At 37.5% G+C, this 18,444-nt stretch overlaps 1 protein-coding gene across 1 annotated transcript; it reads left to right on the forward strand.

The window, feature by feature from the left end:
• Nucleotides 1–8,303: 8,303 nt before the first annotated feature.
• On the forward strand, nucleotides 8,304–11,956 carry LOC126762291 (uncharacterized). Its single transcript, XM_050478961.1, has 5 exons — nucleotides 8,304–8,620; nucleotides 8,798–9,593; nucleotides 10,546–11,134; nucleotides 11,195–11,466; nucleotides 11,538–11,956. Exons 1-5 carry the CDS (start codon nucleotides 8,407–8,409, stop codon nucleotides 11,824–11,826), a joined length of 2,160 nt encoding a protein of 719 aa, XP_050334918.1. The 5' UTR covers nucleotides 8,304–8,406; the 3' UTR covers nucleotides 11,827–11,956.
• Nucleotides 11,957–18,444: the final 6,488 nt, after the last annotated feature.

Below are 18,444 nucleotides of genomic sequence, written 5' to 3' on the forward strand. Positions count from 1 at the left end.
CGATTCTCATTGACCGGTAGCGATTCCCATTCACAGTAACGGGCCGGTCTTGATCACAACGGCAGAAGTACGGCCCAATGATGCCGCCAGCCCATAAACCACACCAAACCGAAATGTTTTCGGGGTGCAATGGTAACTGATGGAGTACGTGTGGATTGTTACCTGACCAATAATGCATATTTTGCTTATTGACGACGATTCAGACAGAAATGAACCTCATCGCTGAAGATGATTTTTCGATGAAAATCCGGATCAATTCCAAGTTGTTGCTCCGCCCATTTCACGAATATACGACGATTATGGTGGTCAAGCGGCTTCAGTTCTTGCATCAATTTGATCTTGTAAGGATGTAGGCCAAGATCTTTTTCCAAAATTCGCCACAACAATTCGTCACAGAGATGTCCAACGCTTGAGAACGACGTGTGAGCGACTGATTTGGGTCTTTCTTAATTGATGCAGACATTTTCTCGACACTGCGGGCACCTCTTGGCCTCACTGGCACGGGAACATTTTATACTGTACCTGTGGATTCAAATTTTTCCACTAGATACTCAATTGTTGATCTGACAGAACGATTATGACGACCATAAATTGGACGTAGCGCTCTTAAGGTTGAGGCCACTGACCCCGAATTTCGGTAGTAAATTTTAACAATTTTGACTCGTTCTTGAATCGTATATGTTTCTATGATGAAATGGCAAACCTTACTGAAGAGAGATGTCAAAAGAGCGGAAAAAATATGACGTCGTTTGCTGTCCCTATCGGTCTACTGTTGTGGCGTCTCTATTGAAAAACACGTTACAACAACAACGTACCGGCATGCAGGTATACTTCCACCGCTTGAAAAACTCACTAGCCGAGCAGAAATTTTAGATAGAAGGTTAACTTCGCGACAGAGACCTATTCTAAAAACATCAATAAAAGGTATTAGACGTGTTAAAGAAGTTAGCGCATCGCTGGGTTGGATAAATCACGGTAAAAAAAGACAACGTTGAGAAATAAATCGGTATTTCCCATAATTTTCGTTTTTATACTCTTGCAACAATGTTGCTAAGGAGAGTATTATAGTTTTGTTCACATAACGGTTGTTTGTAAGTCCTAAAACTAAAAGAGTCAGATATAGGGTGATATATACCAAAGTGATCAGGGTGACGAGTAAAGTCGAAATCCGGATGTCTGTCTGTCCGTCCGTCCGTCTGTCCGTCCGTCCGTCCGTGCAAGCTGTAACTTGAGTAAAAATTGAGATATCATGATGAAACTTGGCACACGTATTCTTTGGCTCCATAAGAAGGTTAAGTTCGAAGATGGGCAAAATCGGCCAACTGCCACGCCCACAAAATGGCGAAAACCGAAAACCTATAAAGTGTCATAACTAAGCCATAAATAAAGATATTAAAGTGAAATTTGGCACAAAGGATCGCATAAGGGAGGGGCATATTTGGACGCAATTGTTTTGGAAAAGTGGGCGTGGCCCCGTCCCCTACTAAGTTTTTTGTACATATCTCGGAAACTACTATAGCTATGTCAACCAAACTCTATGGAGTCGTTTCCTTCAGACATTTCCATATACAGTTCAAAAATGGAAGAAATCGGATAATAACCACGCCCACCTCCCATACAAAGGTTATGTTGAAAATCACTAAAAGTGCGTTAACCGACTAACAAAAAACGTCGGAAACACTAAATTTTACGGAAGAAATGGCAGAAGGAAGCTGCACCCAGGCTTTTTTTTTAATTGAAAATGGGCGTGGCCTAGCCCACTTATGGACCAAAAACCGTATCTCAGGAACTACTACACCGATTTCAATGAAATTCGGTATATAATATTTTCTTAACACCCTGATGACATGTACGAAATATAGGTGAAATCGATTCACAACCACGCCTTCTTCCAATATAACGCTATTTTGAATTCCATCTGATGCCTTTTCTGTATAATACGAGTATATACATTAGGAACCAATGATGATAGCGGAATAAAACTTTACAAAAATACGGTATTTGAAAAATATGTAAATGACGTATAATGAAATCTCGATTATCACTTTATCATGCGAGAGTATAAAATGTTCGGTGACACCCGAACTTAGCCGTTCCTTACTTGTTCTTTTATAAGTTTATACAGAAAGTATCAGCAAATGATTTATTTTTATAAGGTTTATGAAACTTTTGGTAATTAGACGGTGTCAGATCGTGGCAGTGACTATACAAACCAACCTCCGCTCCTTGCGTATCCTCAACAAAACCTTAAATATATTTCGAGTGAAACCTTAGAATGTTTACAGACGAAATCTACTTTATTACAAAGAAGTTGGGTCCAAGTGATCACTTCGCAAAATTACTTGAGATAAGTTGTCAACCGCCCTTTGTATAGTCTAACAAAGCTTTTGTAGTTGCCTTAAACCTTAGAAGCTTATTCCTATAGTTAAAAGATTCAACTTCAAAAATGTTAATATAATTATAGAGTACATATTTTACTAAAATAGAAAAGCGTAAGTTTTTGCAGGTTGTATACTTTACTTTGTGTTCTTTACTAAATTTCTTTAGACCACTTGGCATTCCATGGCATTTCCTACACTTTTTTAACAATTTGGTTATATATAGAGGATTAACCTAATACCTCATCTGTTCAAGCTGGAATGTGCGCTTGAATGTAGTACATACACTTTTTACTGTCGCGTGGCGTACGTGGCGTATGAGTTATGTGATATAAAATTCGTTTAATGCGGTGGAAATTACGTTTCACATTTTATTTGTCAGTTCGTTGTACATACGCACTTAAGAGACTTTTGCTGGGCAAATGCTTAAAGCAGAGTTTTGTGTAAATCGCATTTAAAGTTGAATGACTCAGAGTTAAATTTTCCGTTTTATTGTGAAAGCAAAAGAGATGTTCATTAATGGAGCAGCGAGTCCATTCGACTTGAGTGCTTTAAGCGAGTTTGTTATTGAATTTATTAGAGAAATGAAATTAAATTCATATCATAAGATATACACACTAAGACAAAAATTTGTGAATTCTTGTGATTTCAACCAATGTCGTCCGAATCGGATGCGTAAAAATATTGTCTCCTAGGTATGGTAATGGTTTTGAAAAAATGTAAGCCTCTGCCTATAACTTTCAAAACCACCATAAATACCACCGAATAAGAGAACCGCAGTGCTTTTGGCTGACTTTCCATCAAAATCAAATCTGTCTGTGAGATATATTATTGAAATTAATAAGAAGTCTTTCCTGATAATAATATGTCTTTGCAACATAAATTTTTAAAATCAAGACTCTAACCCCCTTGTACCTATTCTAACGATTTTCAACCTTTAGGTTGAGCTTATATCATATATATCGGCCAATGTGTGAGTTTTCTTAATAAAATCGGGTAAAAAATCATCTTGAACAAAGCTCAGACCTTTTTAAAAACAACATATTATATGTAGAGATTTTAAATTTTTCGATTGACTCTATGTCGGTTAATATAGGATATTAAGTGCACATACTATTTGAGAAATTGGTCAGTATGCCTAACTCCAATATTCCCGATATTTTTATTTACTCTTCTCTGGTTGGTTGTCAAAGAACTTCCTCAAATATTTCCAGGCCTTTAATTACTACGAATGGGCTTTCAGCTCCAGCCGAACTTATCTTCTTCTTACTTCTTTCTGTTTGTTATTATTTTTACCGTTTTTAACTGTTTAGTAATTGAAAAATATTTGTGAAATAAAATTTTAATTAAATAATTTGGTTTATATCACTATTTCTCATTTTGTTTCAATCAACTTAGCGAAGATTGATTCCGACTGTAATAGCTCTCTGCTTGAGCTTCAAATTTGTTGTTTGTTCTGAAAAACAACTACGTAGACGATTATTACTTATGCCGCGAGAAAAATGGAATTCGCTTGCCAAATGGCACTCGACAAAAATGGAATTGAAATATCTTACTTTTTCCATGAGGCAAATAACTCGACAAGCCACACATCTCTTTCAATACATATATATTACCATACGAGTACATTTGTTATTACTACTTATAAGCATATATTTATATATGTGTGCAGCACATTGGGCGCGCAACATATTGCAATCAGCGTGCCGCAACGGAATCGCGCTTCTCAGCAAAAAGGCTGTTAGACACACATTGCACACATACTTACAAGCACGCGTGTATTATGAAGAAATTTGAAAATATTTTTGCTCCGCCGAGAATGAAAAATAAATATTTTTATGCGCTGCAGTGACATATTTTGGAATATTAAATTTGTGGCAAGCATTTTATGAATATGACGGTAAGTACTGCAAAGAAGTCTGCGACAACATAAACCAAATTGAAAGCAAGGCAAATATGTGATTCGATGGAGAATTGAAAAAATAAATTGAAATAATTGAAATCTTTGGCATAAGACGGAAAATGAAGAATTGAAATTGATGGTGCATAGATTTCTTCTTTAAAAATATTTGAAAGAATTTTGTGTCTTTTTCTTATAGTATCCCATAAATTAAAGAGATACTTAGTCAATGACAGGCAAGCGGGTGTTAGACTAAGGCTTTCGAATGGCCAGCACGAGGTCTCGTATATTTTTTGAATAAAAAAAACTGCTACATAAATCTTTCTTGAAGCAAAGCGCCTTTCTATTTAGACTTTCCAATAGAAAATAGCACTCCTATGGCTTCAAAAGAACCTTGCAGCCTCGATAGCTTAATTATTGATTGCTGATCTTAAGAGAATAGATCACCGAAATATCAGCCATCCCTTGCATTTCTTTAAGTTATAACCGGCTGTTGATCAAATTTAAAATAGATAAATGGTCTCAAGACCCCGGAGTAAGTCTCTCTGAATTCTGTTCTTGATATTCTATTCTATTATTATACACAGACTTAACTTCGACGTAGTAGTTGTAACTATTGCGAGCAGCAAACCGCCGATAGCCTTCTACCTTGAACCCATTCATTTAACAACGTTTCCACTAGCCGCACCAACGCCATCGGATTAGCTCATTTCTTGGACCAAGTTGCTAAAAAGACATTCAAATTGAGTCAAAAGCTCGCGTAACCAATTTCAGAATATTTTGTACCAACCAAATAAAGTCTCATGGCATGCTAAAGAGCTTTATATAAGCTCTGGAAGTTCGATATTCTATTTTAACAAACGATGACTATAGAATAGAAAGTCTCATGGCATACTAAAGAGCTTTGTTAAAGCTTTGGAAGCTTGATATTCTATTTTACCAAAATATGACTATAAAGTAGTTGTCAATTTTGCAATATTAAAAAGGATCACTGATCCAGTCTCGAATATAAACTCTAAACTTTTTCGAAGCTTTCTGTTAAACAACTTTTCAAAAGTTCGTATCCAACCTATGGCAACAATTTTTTTGCCCTTTCTGTTGAATTAGACTCAATCAGTTCTTAATTGTATTTCCATTATTTACTTACAGTTGTGAACGAGAAGTCATGCTGTCAATTAAATGTGCCAACTAACAGCTTGGCAAAAGCAAGAACTGCAATTTTTCAGTTAACTACTTTCCCTAGTCCACCCTCGCCCATCTAACAATGCAGCATGTGCGTGCTACGCTGTTGTGAAAATGAAGAATTCTTCGCTGTTGTTGCCACTGCCATCGATGGCAGCGAAAGCTTCACGGCTCGAAAACCGAGTAGAAAAGGCACTCGGAGAAAAGAAAATGGGGAAAAAGAGATTTACAGAAAATATTTTGACGTACTTAGTATAGCAAGCATTCGAATGTTATTGTTATCGCTGGCGTGCAGTTTCTGACAGCGGAAAATTGCATGTTGCAGTTGCCAAAATGGCGAAAACTTTGCGTGATTTATTTTGCAGTTTGCGTTTGTGTATTTTGCGGAGTTTGGCAGTAGATTTAGCTTTGATTTACAGTTAGTGTCAAAACATTTCATTCTTTTCGATCACCTTTAAGTACTATGAAATTTCGATACCTTTGGCTTGAGACAAGTGGACTTTTTGTAGCAATAAGAACTGCTGGGTGGCCTTGAATACCAATGGTACCGATACCGTTAACAAGGGGAGTTAAAATTGGCAATGTTCAAATATGGTAAGTATCTTAAGGTTATCCAAAGCAAGATAGAGTTCAGATCAAAGCTCCTACCATCATTTCCCTTTGTCAGGTATTAAGCAAGGAGCTTGTTGAGCAAAGCTCACACCCAGGATACTAGTTACTGTACAGTTGGCGGCTGTTTTGTTGTTTCTTTAAGGGGTTACATGGGTTTCCTCGGGAAAAAAACAGCCGTTTTTCAACAATTTTTTCTCATATAAAATATTAAATATTTTAATAAAATTTTATATTATTACAAACATGCACTATTAACAAAGAAATTCTAAAAATTTTGGGAAAAAATATTTTAAACTCGGCAATTGACGCGGCGCGTTAACAGGATAACTTCTTACAGGATCATCTAAAGTGAAAAAATGCGTATTTTAGTTCAAACATTAACTTAGAACTTGGACGAAGGGAAAAAACTGAAAGTTGGATTTTTGGCGGACAGTTTTCAAAAAAATTAAAACTTCGCGACATTTTTTATCAAATAATTGCAATCGAAAAAAATCCTTCGTCCAAGTCTTTAAGAATTGTATCTTAAAGACATTTGTAAAATTTCATGAAGATCGGTTCAGTAGTTCTCGAAAAATCTTGCCAACCGAGTTCAAAAACACAGTTTCGAGAAGAACGTTTTAAAGACGGGACACTTAGCCTAGCTAGCCTCGAGCGCAAAGCTCTGAAGGCTGTATCTCCGAAACTAATACTCGGATTAACTTGTATTTAGGTTAGTAAGGTGTTGTAGAATTTAATAAAGTAATTAAACAAGAAAAAACGTTAACTTCGGCTGCACCGAAGCTGATATACCCTTCACAGGAGCATTTCTTTTAGTAACTATGCGTTCAGTTTATATGGAAGCTAATCCGATCTAAACAATTTTTTCGGAGATTATATTATTACCTTAAGCAGTAATCCATGTCAAATTTCGTGAAGATATATCGTCAAATGAGGAAGTTTCCCATGCAAGCATTTGATTCCCATCATTCAGTTTGTATGGCAGCTTTATGCTATAGTTAACCGATCTGAACAATTTCTTCGGAGATTACTTTGTTGCCATAAAAAATAACCTGTGCCAACTTTTGTGAAGATACATTGCCAAATGTGAAAGCTTTCCATACAAGAACTTCATTCCGTTCGTTCAGTTTATATGGCAGCTATATGTTATAGTGGTCCGATATAGGCAGTTCCGACAAATGAGCAGCTTCTTGAAGAGAAAATGACGTTTGCAAAATTTCAAAACGATATCTTAAAAACTGAGGGACTAGTTCGTAAATATACTGACAGACAGATGGACAGACGAACAGACAGACGGACATGGCTAAATCGACTCAGCTCGACATACTGATCATTTATATATACACTTTATAGGGTCTCCGACGATTCCTTCTGGGTGTTACAAACTTCGTGACAAACTTAATATACCCTGTTCAGGATATAAAAATGTCGAATATACATTATAATCATAAGTCCAACAATATAATGACAAAAATTAAGAAATTATGATTCGAAGTAATGGAGTTCTAGGGGTAAATTCTAAAAAATAAGATGGCGATGGTACGCTACTGCTAAGAATAGAGTTGCAGTTTGAAATTTGGAATACATTAAACTCATCTGCATCAAATGCCCGAGATCTCGATTGCTCCCAATCGAAGAGTTTCAAGGAACTTTAGAGAGCTTGCTGCACTGTGAGTTAAGAATTAGATTTTATTATTTTGTTTATCTGATAATTTAAACTAATTATTATCGATTGTGAGCTCGCGCAAACAAAAACATAATTTTGATATTTTGAGAGTCTTAACACTCAACTCAAATTCCTAAATCTTAATGGTATTTCAGCATTCATAGTTTTTGTTCAAAAGAAACTCGGTATAAAATCCTTTCTGCGCTCTCATCACTCTAAGATAGTCACTAGCCCGACTGTATTGTTTCCGAAATGAAGAGCCAATATATTGCTTTATTCGTGAAATACCGTTCCTTTAAAATAGCTCTACACTTACACATGTTTATTTTTACTACGCACATTATAAATTTAAGAGCAACAGCAATTTTCCACCAAATTGCTGCAATTTAATCCTCGTGAGTGCGACTCAACAACTCAACACACCTATTTTTTCATTATTTTATAATTGGACTAATAAGTCCGCAATTGCGCTTCGAAATACGCATAAAGATATTAACTACCCCGCTTAATGGTAAAAACTCTCCTACATGAGGATGAGTAAACGGACAGCGCTATAAAATGAATGGAACACTCAACTTGGCGGCAATTTACGACACAACCGTGGCATGCAGCAGAACACGGTTTTGAGAAAGAAGGAAAAATAAAAGGCTTAAGCAAGAAGAGTACAAGCTATGACTCCACACTTCTTACTACTAATTTGCCACATATTTCTGGTGGTCATTTCAAGCGGCGCTGGGCCAAGCGGTTTAGCAGGTGCCGAGCAACTAGGCAATTCAACACCGAAAGAGCCTACTTGGGGAGGTTACGATGCACAAATTTTCATGGAATATTTTCGTTGGTATGGTGTACACAACATAATGTTGATTGTCTGTCCGCAGGATGTAGGTAAGGAAGTAATATGTTGCAATGATGCAGCGGAAGGTAAAATGGAGGGGTACGATAATCCTCCCCATAAACCAATAGTAGAAGCTATAAACTCGGCAGCAAAAAATATAAAATGAAATGACCAATATTTTCAACAACATAAACCAACTGCGCCTTTCAATTCTCCTCTCATTGCAGGCACCAGCGAAAAGCATCATAAATTGAAATCGCTACTGCGCCAATTTATCGCCCATGGCTTTTCCACCCGCGTATTCAATGGCCAAGACTACGATGACAACGAAAGCACTCGTAGTGCGGTGCAAGCGCAGGCTGAAGCTGAGCCATTCAACACGACTCACACCTCAACGGCAGATTCAACAAGCGCCGCACCTGCAATGAACCGCGCCACGTTCGGTCCACCGCGCACATTCCGTAGCGATAACAACACGCGTCGCCCATTGCGTCTGCAGCTGCCAGCACTTACCTATAAATCAGGTATACTGTTGTTGCAATTCGCCAGCGCCTGTTCACTTAACGTGCTACGCTGGGCCGCTGCCGCCGAGCACAACTATTTCACCACAAATCGCTTTTGGTTGCTTTTCACCGATGAGCCGACACATATTTCACTACTCGACGATGAGGACATATTTCTGCCGCCGGATGGCGAGGTGCGTGTCATGTTGTGGCAGCCAGGCGCGCAATTTTTCACATTGGTGGATGTGTATAAGGTAGCCGCAGACAAGCCTTTGCGACGCACCTCGGTGGGTGGTCGGGAATTGCGGGACGCAGAGGATATGTTGCAAGCGCTAGGTAAATTCGGTTCGGCCATTTCTTATCGTCAAAATTTGGAAGGTATCACTTTCAAGACGGGACTTGTGATCGCCTTTCCTGATTTGTTTACGAATATAGAGGATTTGTCGCTACGGCATATCGACACTATTTCAAAAGTAAATAATAGGCTGACACTTGAGTTGGCGAACAAATTAAATTTACGGTAAGTTCTTACAATTCCTCCAATTAATAGTTGAGGTAGATGTCATACTGGGGAGTGTTGAGTTTTTCACTATAAATTTTCTCTAAAAATTGTTATATTTAGTTTAGTAAACGTTAGGTTTGAAACCCTATGAGGGGCTCACTTGAAGATTTTTTAAATTATATGGCGTAAACGCAGCAGAAGATATCCTCCGGGCCCGGATTGGACTCAATGCCAGCACGAGTCAGAGGATACGTAGCAACACTGCTGCAAGGCGTTGCTCCAATGACGCCAAGTTTATACTAAGACTTACCGATCTAAACGGGGTTAGATCTCCGAAATAACAATCCTTGGCCGGAGAAAATCCAAATCAGTTCCTGTGTTGTTGGTTAGTTGGTTGGTTGAAAAAGGCAGGCGAGCGAGCGTGTAGACCGCAGGCGGCCGCAATTAGGCCATCACTAAGCCCATTGTGCTCCCAAGTGCTCACTAAGTAAAACTTATCCAGCAGCACAGTGGATTTAGTAAATACATTTCTTCCTCCCAGTGGCCCATTGTTTTTTATGTTTGAACTTTGGAAACCGTGGAAAATATCCCGTCTCAACCGGCTAAAGGCTTGTCATTCACAAAGGTACTATTCTGACATCTCATCTTCCTACGCGCAAGTTTTAAACTCCACCGAATCCACTTTACCACACAACATTTCTAGTCCGGAAAATAAGAATACCTTTTCTTGAATTCTTATCCTTTATAGTCTACCGCTGTCCCACTTCAACCCGGTATTCTGTGCCTATTTAAAAAAAGCAGTGGATTTATGACAATTCTCTCTTCACTTTCTATAAATAGCTCTGTAGCGCAAAGATGTGTACGCAGTTTAAGGCCTGTCGCCATGTAATGAAAAAACTTTGCAGAGCGTCCTACTATTTACATAAATAAGAAAAAACATAATTAATATTTCTATTCTTTTTTCTGAAAGCTTCAACACGCATCAAGTGGACAACTATGGTTGGCATAAACCAAACGGCTCGTTCGATGGACTGATGGGACGTTTTCAACGTTACGAACTGGACTTCGCTCAAATGGCCATTTTCATGCGTCTCGATCGCATCGCCATAGTGGATTTTGTAGCTGAAACATATCGAATACGCGCTGGCATAATGTTTCGCCAACCGCCACTATCGGCCGTGGCCAACATCTTTGCCATGCCCTTTGCCAGTGATGTCTGGATTGCTATACTACTGCTGATGATTTTCACTATAGGTATATTCATTGTGGAGCTAGTATATTCGCCACATTTGCACGAGATGGATATTTTGGATTGTGTGGTGTTCGTTTGGGGTGCGATGTGTCAGCAGGGTTTCTATGCTAACCTACTCAATCGCTCCGCTCGCGTCATCATTTTCACGACATTTGTTTCGACACTTTTCTTGTATACGTCATTTTCGGCGAATATAGTGGCGTTGCTGCAGAGTCCTTCGGAGGCCATACAAACTTTAAGTGATTTAACGCAGTCCCCGTTAGAGGTTGGTGTACAAGATACACAATACAATAAAATATACTTCAATGTAAGTGAAAGCGATTTAAGTGTTAAAATGTGTTTGTAACTAACAGTTATACGGTTGTAGGAGTCCACCGATCCCGTTACCAATCATTTGTATCATAAGAAAATTGCACCGAAAGGTGAAAATATTTTCATGCGTTCCGAAGTAGGCATGGAGAAGATGCGCACGGGCCTTTTCGCTTACCAAGTAGAATTGCAAGCCGGATATCAGATCATAAGCAACACCTTTAGCGAGCCAGAAAAGTGTGGACTCAAAGAGCTGGAGCCATTTCAGTTGCCGATGATTGCAGTTCCAACCCGAAAGAATTTCCCGTACAAGGAACTCTTTCGTAGACAGTGAGTGCTTCTTATTTAGTTTAGTTATTATATTTGTCTTCTTCTTCATCTTTTTCTTAACTTAATTGTAGATTGCGTTGGCAACGTGAAGTTGGCTTGATGAACCGCGAAGAGCTGAAATGGTTTCCGCAGAAACCGAAATGTGAGGGTGGTATGGGTGGTTTTGTTTCGATCGGCATCACTGAATGTCGCTACGCTTTGGGCATTTTCGGTTTCGGATTGCTACTGAGTGCTTTCAGCTTCATTCTAGAATTGGTAGTTAATTATATGTGGAATCTAGCAAAGAAAATACATCGAAACAAGAAACAGAGGAAGGCAAGCAGTGCGGCTGATGGGTATCAAGGTAATTTTGTACATTAGGTCCATGGTAATTTATTATATTATTTCACAAGTTGCGGCAGAAGCGAAGAAGATTGAATGTATTTATTGGAAACCTACAAACTTAAGAATGTTAAATAAATACGTGTTCCTTGTTTTGATTAAAAGAGTACATACTTACACATCTGTTTTTAAATCTGAGAGTTAATTGAAGAAATAAGATATAATTTATGGTCCTACAATTTGTATACTCTGGCAACATGTTGCTACAGAGCATAACAGAAAGAACAGAGTTGTGTGTATCACCTAAATCTTATCGAGAAAAATATAGTGTTATATACCATACATGTACATATATAAATGATCAGGATGACGTGACGAGTTGAATTTCGAGTGACTGTCTGTCTTTCCGTCCGACCGATACCCGAGAGGACTAGTTCGTAAATGAACGTAATCAAACCGTGAACGTGAAATTAACTGCTCACCGAAGTGTTCTCCCAATAAATCCATTGATTGATGCAATGTGTGGGAAGTGGCGCCGTCCTCTTGAAACCAAACACCGCTGAGATCACGAGCTTCAATTTCGGGCATCGAATAGTTGATTATCATGGCGTGAACGTAACGGTCGCCATTGACGGTTACGTCCTCACCGGCATCATTTTTGAAGAAATATGAATCGATGATTCCACAAGCCCACAAATTACACTAAACCGTTGTTTTTTCTAAATAAAAAAGGTATTCTTGAATCTCTACAGGTTACTCTTCGTCCCAAATGCGGCAATTTTGCTTATTTACATACCCATTGAGCCAGAAAGTGGCCCCATCGCTAAGCAAAATTTGGCTCGAAAACCTCTGATCTTCTTGGTTCTTTTCAAGAGCCCATAGAGCGAAGCGATGCCGCTGGGGTAGGTCGACAGTTCTTGCACAAGCTGTGTTTTTTCAGCTTTCAATTTAAGATCTAGTCGTAAAAGCGCCGAGTCATCCATACGTCAGTCCGAGTTGCTGCGAACAGCGCCGAATCGAGCCTCCGCGGTCTTCGTGTACACTCTCAGCTACTGTTGTTATATTTCCTCACTGCGTACTGGACGTGGTCTATTCCGTCGAATATTTTCCAATAATGAATGCTGGGTCTCAAGATGGGTGATGGGTGTTGCGATTATTACGCTCAGTAGTCCGATTATGTTGATCAAAAATTGAGCGAAGCGCGCGCAACACATTTTTTACAGAACGTGAATATTCGTAAAACAGTTGAACGATTTGTGAGCGGTGTTCAGGTGAAAGTCTTTCCACGATAAAATGCCAAATACTACTGAACAAAGGTAACATAACAGCTTGCTATGCAGAGCTAGTAAATTTTACATCTGAGATAGTACGAGAGGACTTTACATATAGGAGCCGAGGTCAAACTAAGACGAAGGGCGTGGCACCGTTCACATTTAGGTGAAAGCCCATAACTAATAACCTATTTGATCGATATCGACCGAATTTAATATGTAATATAAGTAAACGAGGGCTGTCTGATAAATAACTGACCTAACCATGATGCACGCGACTTTTTCAAAACTTTTTTTTTTATTTTTCTACATAGTCTCCTTATAACTCCACATACTTCTCCCAGCGATGCTCCCATCTCTGCAAACCTTCCAAATAGAGCGCTGGAAATGTTCATGCGCGCACGTTTGTGGTCTAGAGTAAGCAAACGCGGCACCCAACGCGCGGACAGCTTTCTCATGCCCAAATCTTGGTTTAATATGTGACAAACACGTTCTTTTGACATCTTCATAATCTCAGCTATTTCCTTAACTTTAATCCGGCGGTCGTCTAGTACCAATTGATGAACTTTAGCGATGTTATCGTTAGTGGTTACAGTTTTTGGACGCCCAGGACGTTCATCATCTTCCAAGCTCCTGCGACCACGTTTAAATTCAGCTGCCCAAAATTTTACGGTGGTAAACAATGGTGCAGAGTCACCATACACAGAGTCCAACTCATCTTTGATTTGTGAAGGCGTATTGCCTTTCAAAAATAAAAATTTAATTACAGCTCGATATTCAATTTTTTCCATTTTGGGGAAATCACCGAAATAGACTCACAAAAACGACTGTCAACAGATAATTGCGCAAGATAAATTTCTGAAATTTTGGCGAGTAGCTATTATAATATGCACAATTTGAAGTAGAAACTTTTTTTTCAGGTGTGCCGCCAGCTTCACGTTGAGATCGGTTATTTATCAGACAGCCCTCGTAAAATATGAGCGAAATCGGACTACAACTAGGATGATTATTTCATTTTACAGTGTGCAAATCAAGCACCTATGAATATATACTGGGATAAAGCTCTGTCGGAGTAGTGCGCTTAATGTATCTCAATCGAAATAAGCAATTCCAAATTAATTCTGCCTTAAATTTGTGTTATTTTAATTAAATTAAAACCATTCCATTAAGAATAGTATTCGCGTAATTTTCATTGACGTGATAAAAAAATACATTAATAAAACTAAGTTGGTACATGACTTTCAATATAAGTTAATAAGATACCACATTTGATTGCTATCCATTCATGATCTCGTCAAACAATGAAGCTGATCCCTGAAACCTTAAGGTATTTAGCCAGCTTTGATCGCTGCATGCCGCAAGTGAATGAAATGTTCGGTTGCACCTGAACTTAACCCTTCCTTTATTATTTTAAAATAAAAATGCTGGGTTTTGTCCGGAAAGTAATAGGACTGATTTCTTTCGCCGCGACTGTACTTCGGAGCGTGCGCGCACCGACTGGATTCGGCAGAGGGCGTTCCTAGCTAATGAACGAGCGGCTGGTCAGTTGTCTCCGAGCACTTGGAGAGTCAGGATAAACATTTTCGCGCGACGTGTTTCTGTGAGTGGTCCAAGCCGAAAATGCTGCGTTCGTTGGAGTAGAGGTACGCGATTAAATTCTGTGTGAAACTCGGTAAATCTGCGGCCGAGACGTTTGATATGATCAAGCAGGCTTACCCAAATCTTGCTTTAGCAAGAAGTGATGTGTTTCGGTGGCACCAGGCGTTTTTGGAGGGCCGGGAAGAGATAGATGATGAAGACCATGCAGGGAATTTTGACAACTTCGACAAACACCAACAATGTGACTCGTGAACTCAGACCGTCGACTAAGAATTCGTTTAATTGCCCAGAAGTTAAAATTTATCAAAAGCTGTGGTTCATGACATTGTGACGGAGCAATTGAACATGCGCAAAGTGTGCGGGGAATGGAAGTGTGAAAATGAACCCCAATTTTTTGAATAACGTAATCACAGGTGACGAGTCATGGATTTTTTAGTATGATCCCGAGACTAAGAGGCAACCTTCTGAGCATTTTGAGTTTTTAAAGAATTGTAACGATAGGTTCAATAATATTTTTTTTTCGACTCAGTCCTATTACTTTCCGGAAAAACCCTGTAAGAAGTTATAACATGAATGTGTAGTTTATTTTTTATTTACATTTAGAGCTTGACTCTTAAGTTCCCATAATATCAAAATGTCACTACATGGCTAAAAAATTATAACATCTTCAAATCAAAGTCCTAGTATATGACCGATTCACTTCATCAAGAGAACTGACAACATCTATTGTGGTCCATGGCTTCAATATCCGACATTCCAATTATTTATAATGCGTATAGTTCGTAAATATACAAAGGTCTTAGCTCGCCATGATGATGATTTATGTACATACATATATATATATATACTTTTTAGGGTCTCTGACGTTTCCTTTTCGGTGTTACAAATTTGAGGGCTAACCTAAAATACCCTGTTCAAAAAACCGCTCCGGGGAAACCCTTTTTGAGTCAATTAAAGACATTAAACGTGAAAAGCTACGCGAATGGAGGCAAAAGAAATTACTTAGAGGGAAACGACATAGATTTTGAATAATAAATTAAGTATTTTAAAATTATGAACAAGGTCTTACTATCTTTTGCTCACAGTAGTACCCTGTTCAGGGTATAAATATATATAATTACGTATATAAATATCATATATATTGGGCCGTCGAAAAACTATTTTTGTATTTTGTCAATAGATGTCGTTGCAGTCGTATACCTCCAGTGCTGCCAATCATATTGTGTCATACCATAAATAAAAATAAGTTACAGCTGTTCAAAAATAAGTGAAAATATTGAAGAAATTTGCTAAATTGAAATTTTTGTATAAAATATGGAAGAATACTACGCAAGCCACCAATGAAATTTATTAAGTTTACGGAGACGATGCATTGATGGAATAATGATTCTAGCGGAAAAATGGCAAAAAGTGGTTGACCAATGTACAATTTTGGTTTGTTTATTTATTTATTAATAAAATAATAAATTGGAGTTTGATTAGAAATACGAAAAAACTTTTTCGACTATCAATATTTTTTATAAATAGTTATGCTTAAGCGTTCAATCGAACTCATTAGTCATGTAAACTAAGATCAACTCTAATATTTTTAAGTACAACAACAAGCGCTGAAGTCTCAATATCGAATATTTTAAAAAAGAAATCCACTTGGACCTTTTTTAACTGGATAATAGAGAAAAAAAGTCTTCTGTCAATTGCCCGAGAGAAACGTTAGCAAAATACGATGGCGGTACTTCGAAACACGTGAGAGTTGATTAATCGCAGATTTGCGCAAGTAAACAGCAGTCGATAGTATGTTTTAAGATGAACCGAAGCACAGAACAACGCAGAACAGTAAATTCTGAGTGCTAAAAATCCATCAGGGTCAAGTAGCATTTTTGAGTCAAGACTTTCTCCGTAATTACCTGGATGAGTTTTTGGATAATTTTGATATTTCGAAGAATAGAGAGTGATGAAATATTACTGCTAGTTCTTAAAAAAGAAACGCTCATAAAAGGTGTTTTATTATAATAAAATATATGTTTTTCACATTTGACCCTCTGTTTGTTCCTTCTCATCTCTATTTTTATACCCTGAACAGGGTATACTAAGTTTGCCACGAAGTTTGTAACACCCAGAAGAAAGCGTCGGAGACCCTATAAAATATATATATAAATGATCAGTATGTTGAGCAGAGTCGATTTAGCCATGTCCGTCTGTCTGTCCGTCTGTATATATACGAACTAGTCCCTCAGTTTTTAATGCGTTTTGAAATTTTGTAAACGTCATTTTCTCTTCAAGAATGATCGGAATCAAATGCTTGCATGGGAAACTTCCTCATTTGACGATATATGTATCTTCACGAAATTTGGTATGAGTTATTGTTCATAGAAATAATGTAATATCCGAAGAAATTGTTCAGATCGGATTACTATAGCATATAGCTTCCATACAAACTGGACACATAGTTACTAAATAAATGCACCTGTGAGGGGTATATTAGATACAAATATATCTAAAATCGATCTAATATCTAGGGCAACAAACGCTATTCCCCGTACCTCCTGATGTTTTAGAAACTATCAAGCCAATTTATGAAGAAGTCTGTAATTTACTCTCAAGATGCGCAGGTGTATTGCAGGCATTGACGGTGTATTAGATGCTGTTTCTTGCTAATTTTGGTTTGCTAAACCCGAAAATGATAGTAAAAATTTCTTAACACGTAGGACTTTTTTTGTTGTAGCTATTTACTAAAATAACAACTCAAGGGGGTATTCTACTCTAGAATTTTAAAAAATTTGATCTTTTCATATATTTAAAGTTTAGACCCTTAAGAACATATCCTCCAAAGGATTTTTAAAAATTAAAATTATTTTAAGAGCTACAGTTACTTTAGTGACGCAGTACCTAGCCCGGTTCGGCCGTATCGAATTTTTTAAACGCGTTTTTCTTGAAACTACTTTTTTCCACACGGTACCGGCATTATCTCAAGTTCTATACAACCGATTTACTTGAAATTTTGTGTGGGCCTTCTTTATATAATCTTTTATCGTTCCTACCAGCATCGTGTCAAAATTTTTGTTTTAAATGTTTTAAAAAAATTCAGGAATTTAAAAAAAAAACGTAAAAAATGATTTTTATTTTCAGGCAGTCGTCATTTTCCATTTTTTTTTTTTCGTGTTCCCTGAAGAATTTCTTTTGTTTTTTTTTTTCAGACCACCAGAAGAGTCAGGATCAATGTCACTAGGATGCACGACTTTTTTTTACACCTGTCTCTACAACCCCCCGCCCCCCTCTAATTATTTTAATTTTTAATGTTTTTTGTAAAATTTTTTTTCTGTATTCTTAAGATATCAATAAAAACATCATAAAAAATGGATAGTAAAAATATGAATTGCCTTTTTTTTACGACACTTTAAAAATTACCTGAAATTCATGCTTCTAGAATAGAAATACCCCACAGATCTCTTAGCAAATTTGACATAACTTTTCCTTCTGATTTTTGAGTTAGTCAGCCTATTTTTCAAAATTTTTCATAATTTTGTTGAACCTTTCCACGATTCGCTTTCCAGAACAGTCATAACTTTTATAATATCTTTCAAAAATTGCTGAATCAAATATTCCATCTTTCAAGCTTTTCATATTAAGTTCTACAAATGTCACTAAAACAATCCATAATTTGACAAATTTTTTGTTATTCCTGAGTTCGGAATTTCTCCGCGTTTATTTTTAGAAAATAATTTTGATGTAGATGCTTCACCCTCTTATTCACATCCCTTGATAGACTTTTCTGATATCTGTGTATTTG

Source organism: Bactrocera neohumeralis, chromosome 6 (assembly GCF_024586455.1).
Source record: "Bactrocera neohumeralis isolate Rockhampton chromosome 6, APGP_CSIRO_Bneo_wtdbg2-racon-allhic-juicebox.fasta_v2, whole genome shotgun sequence".
In the NCBI taxonomy this organism is placed as follows: Eukaryota; Metazoa; Arthropoda; class Insecta; order Diptera; family Tephritidae; genus Bactrocera; species Bactrocera neohumeralis.

Bases quoted from the DNA above. Each gene is read 5' to 3' on its own strand.
- LOC126762291 (XM_050478961.1), top strand. From the start codon at position 8,407: ATGACTCCACACTTCTTACTACTAATTTGCCACATATTTCTGGTGGTC. The intron at 9,594-10,545 runs GTAAGTTCTTAC...TTTTTCTGAAAG, and splicing joins GCGAACAAATTAAATTTACG to CTTCAACACGCATCAAGTGG. The intron at 11,467-11,537 runs GTGAGTGCTTCT...ACTTAATTGTAG, and splicing joins AAGGAACTCTTTCGTAGACA to ATTGCGTTGGCAACGTGAAG.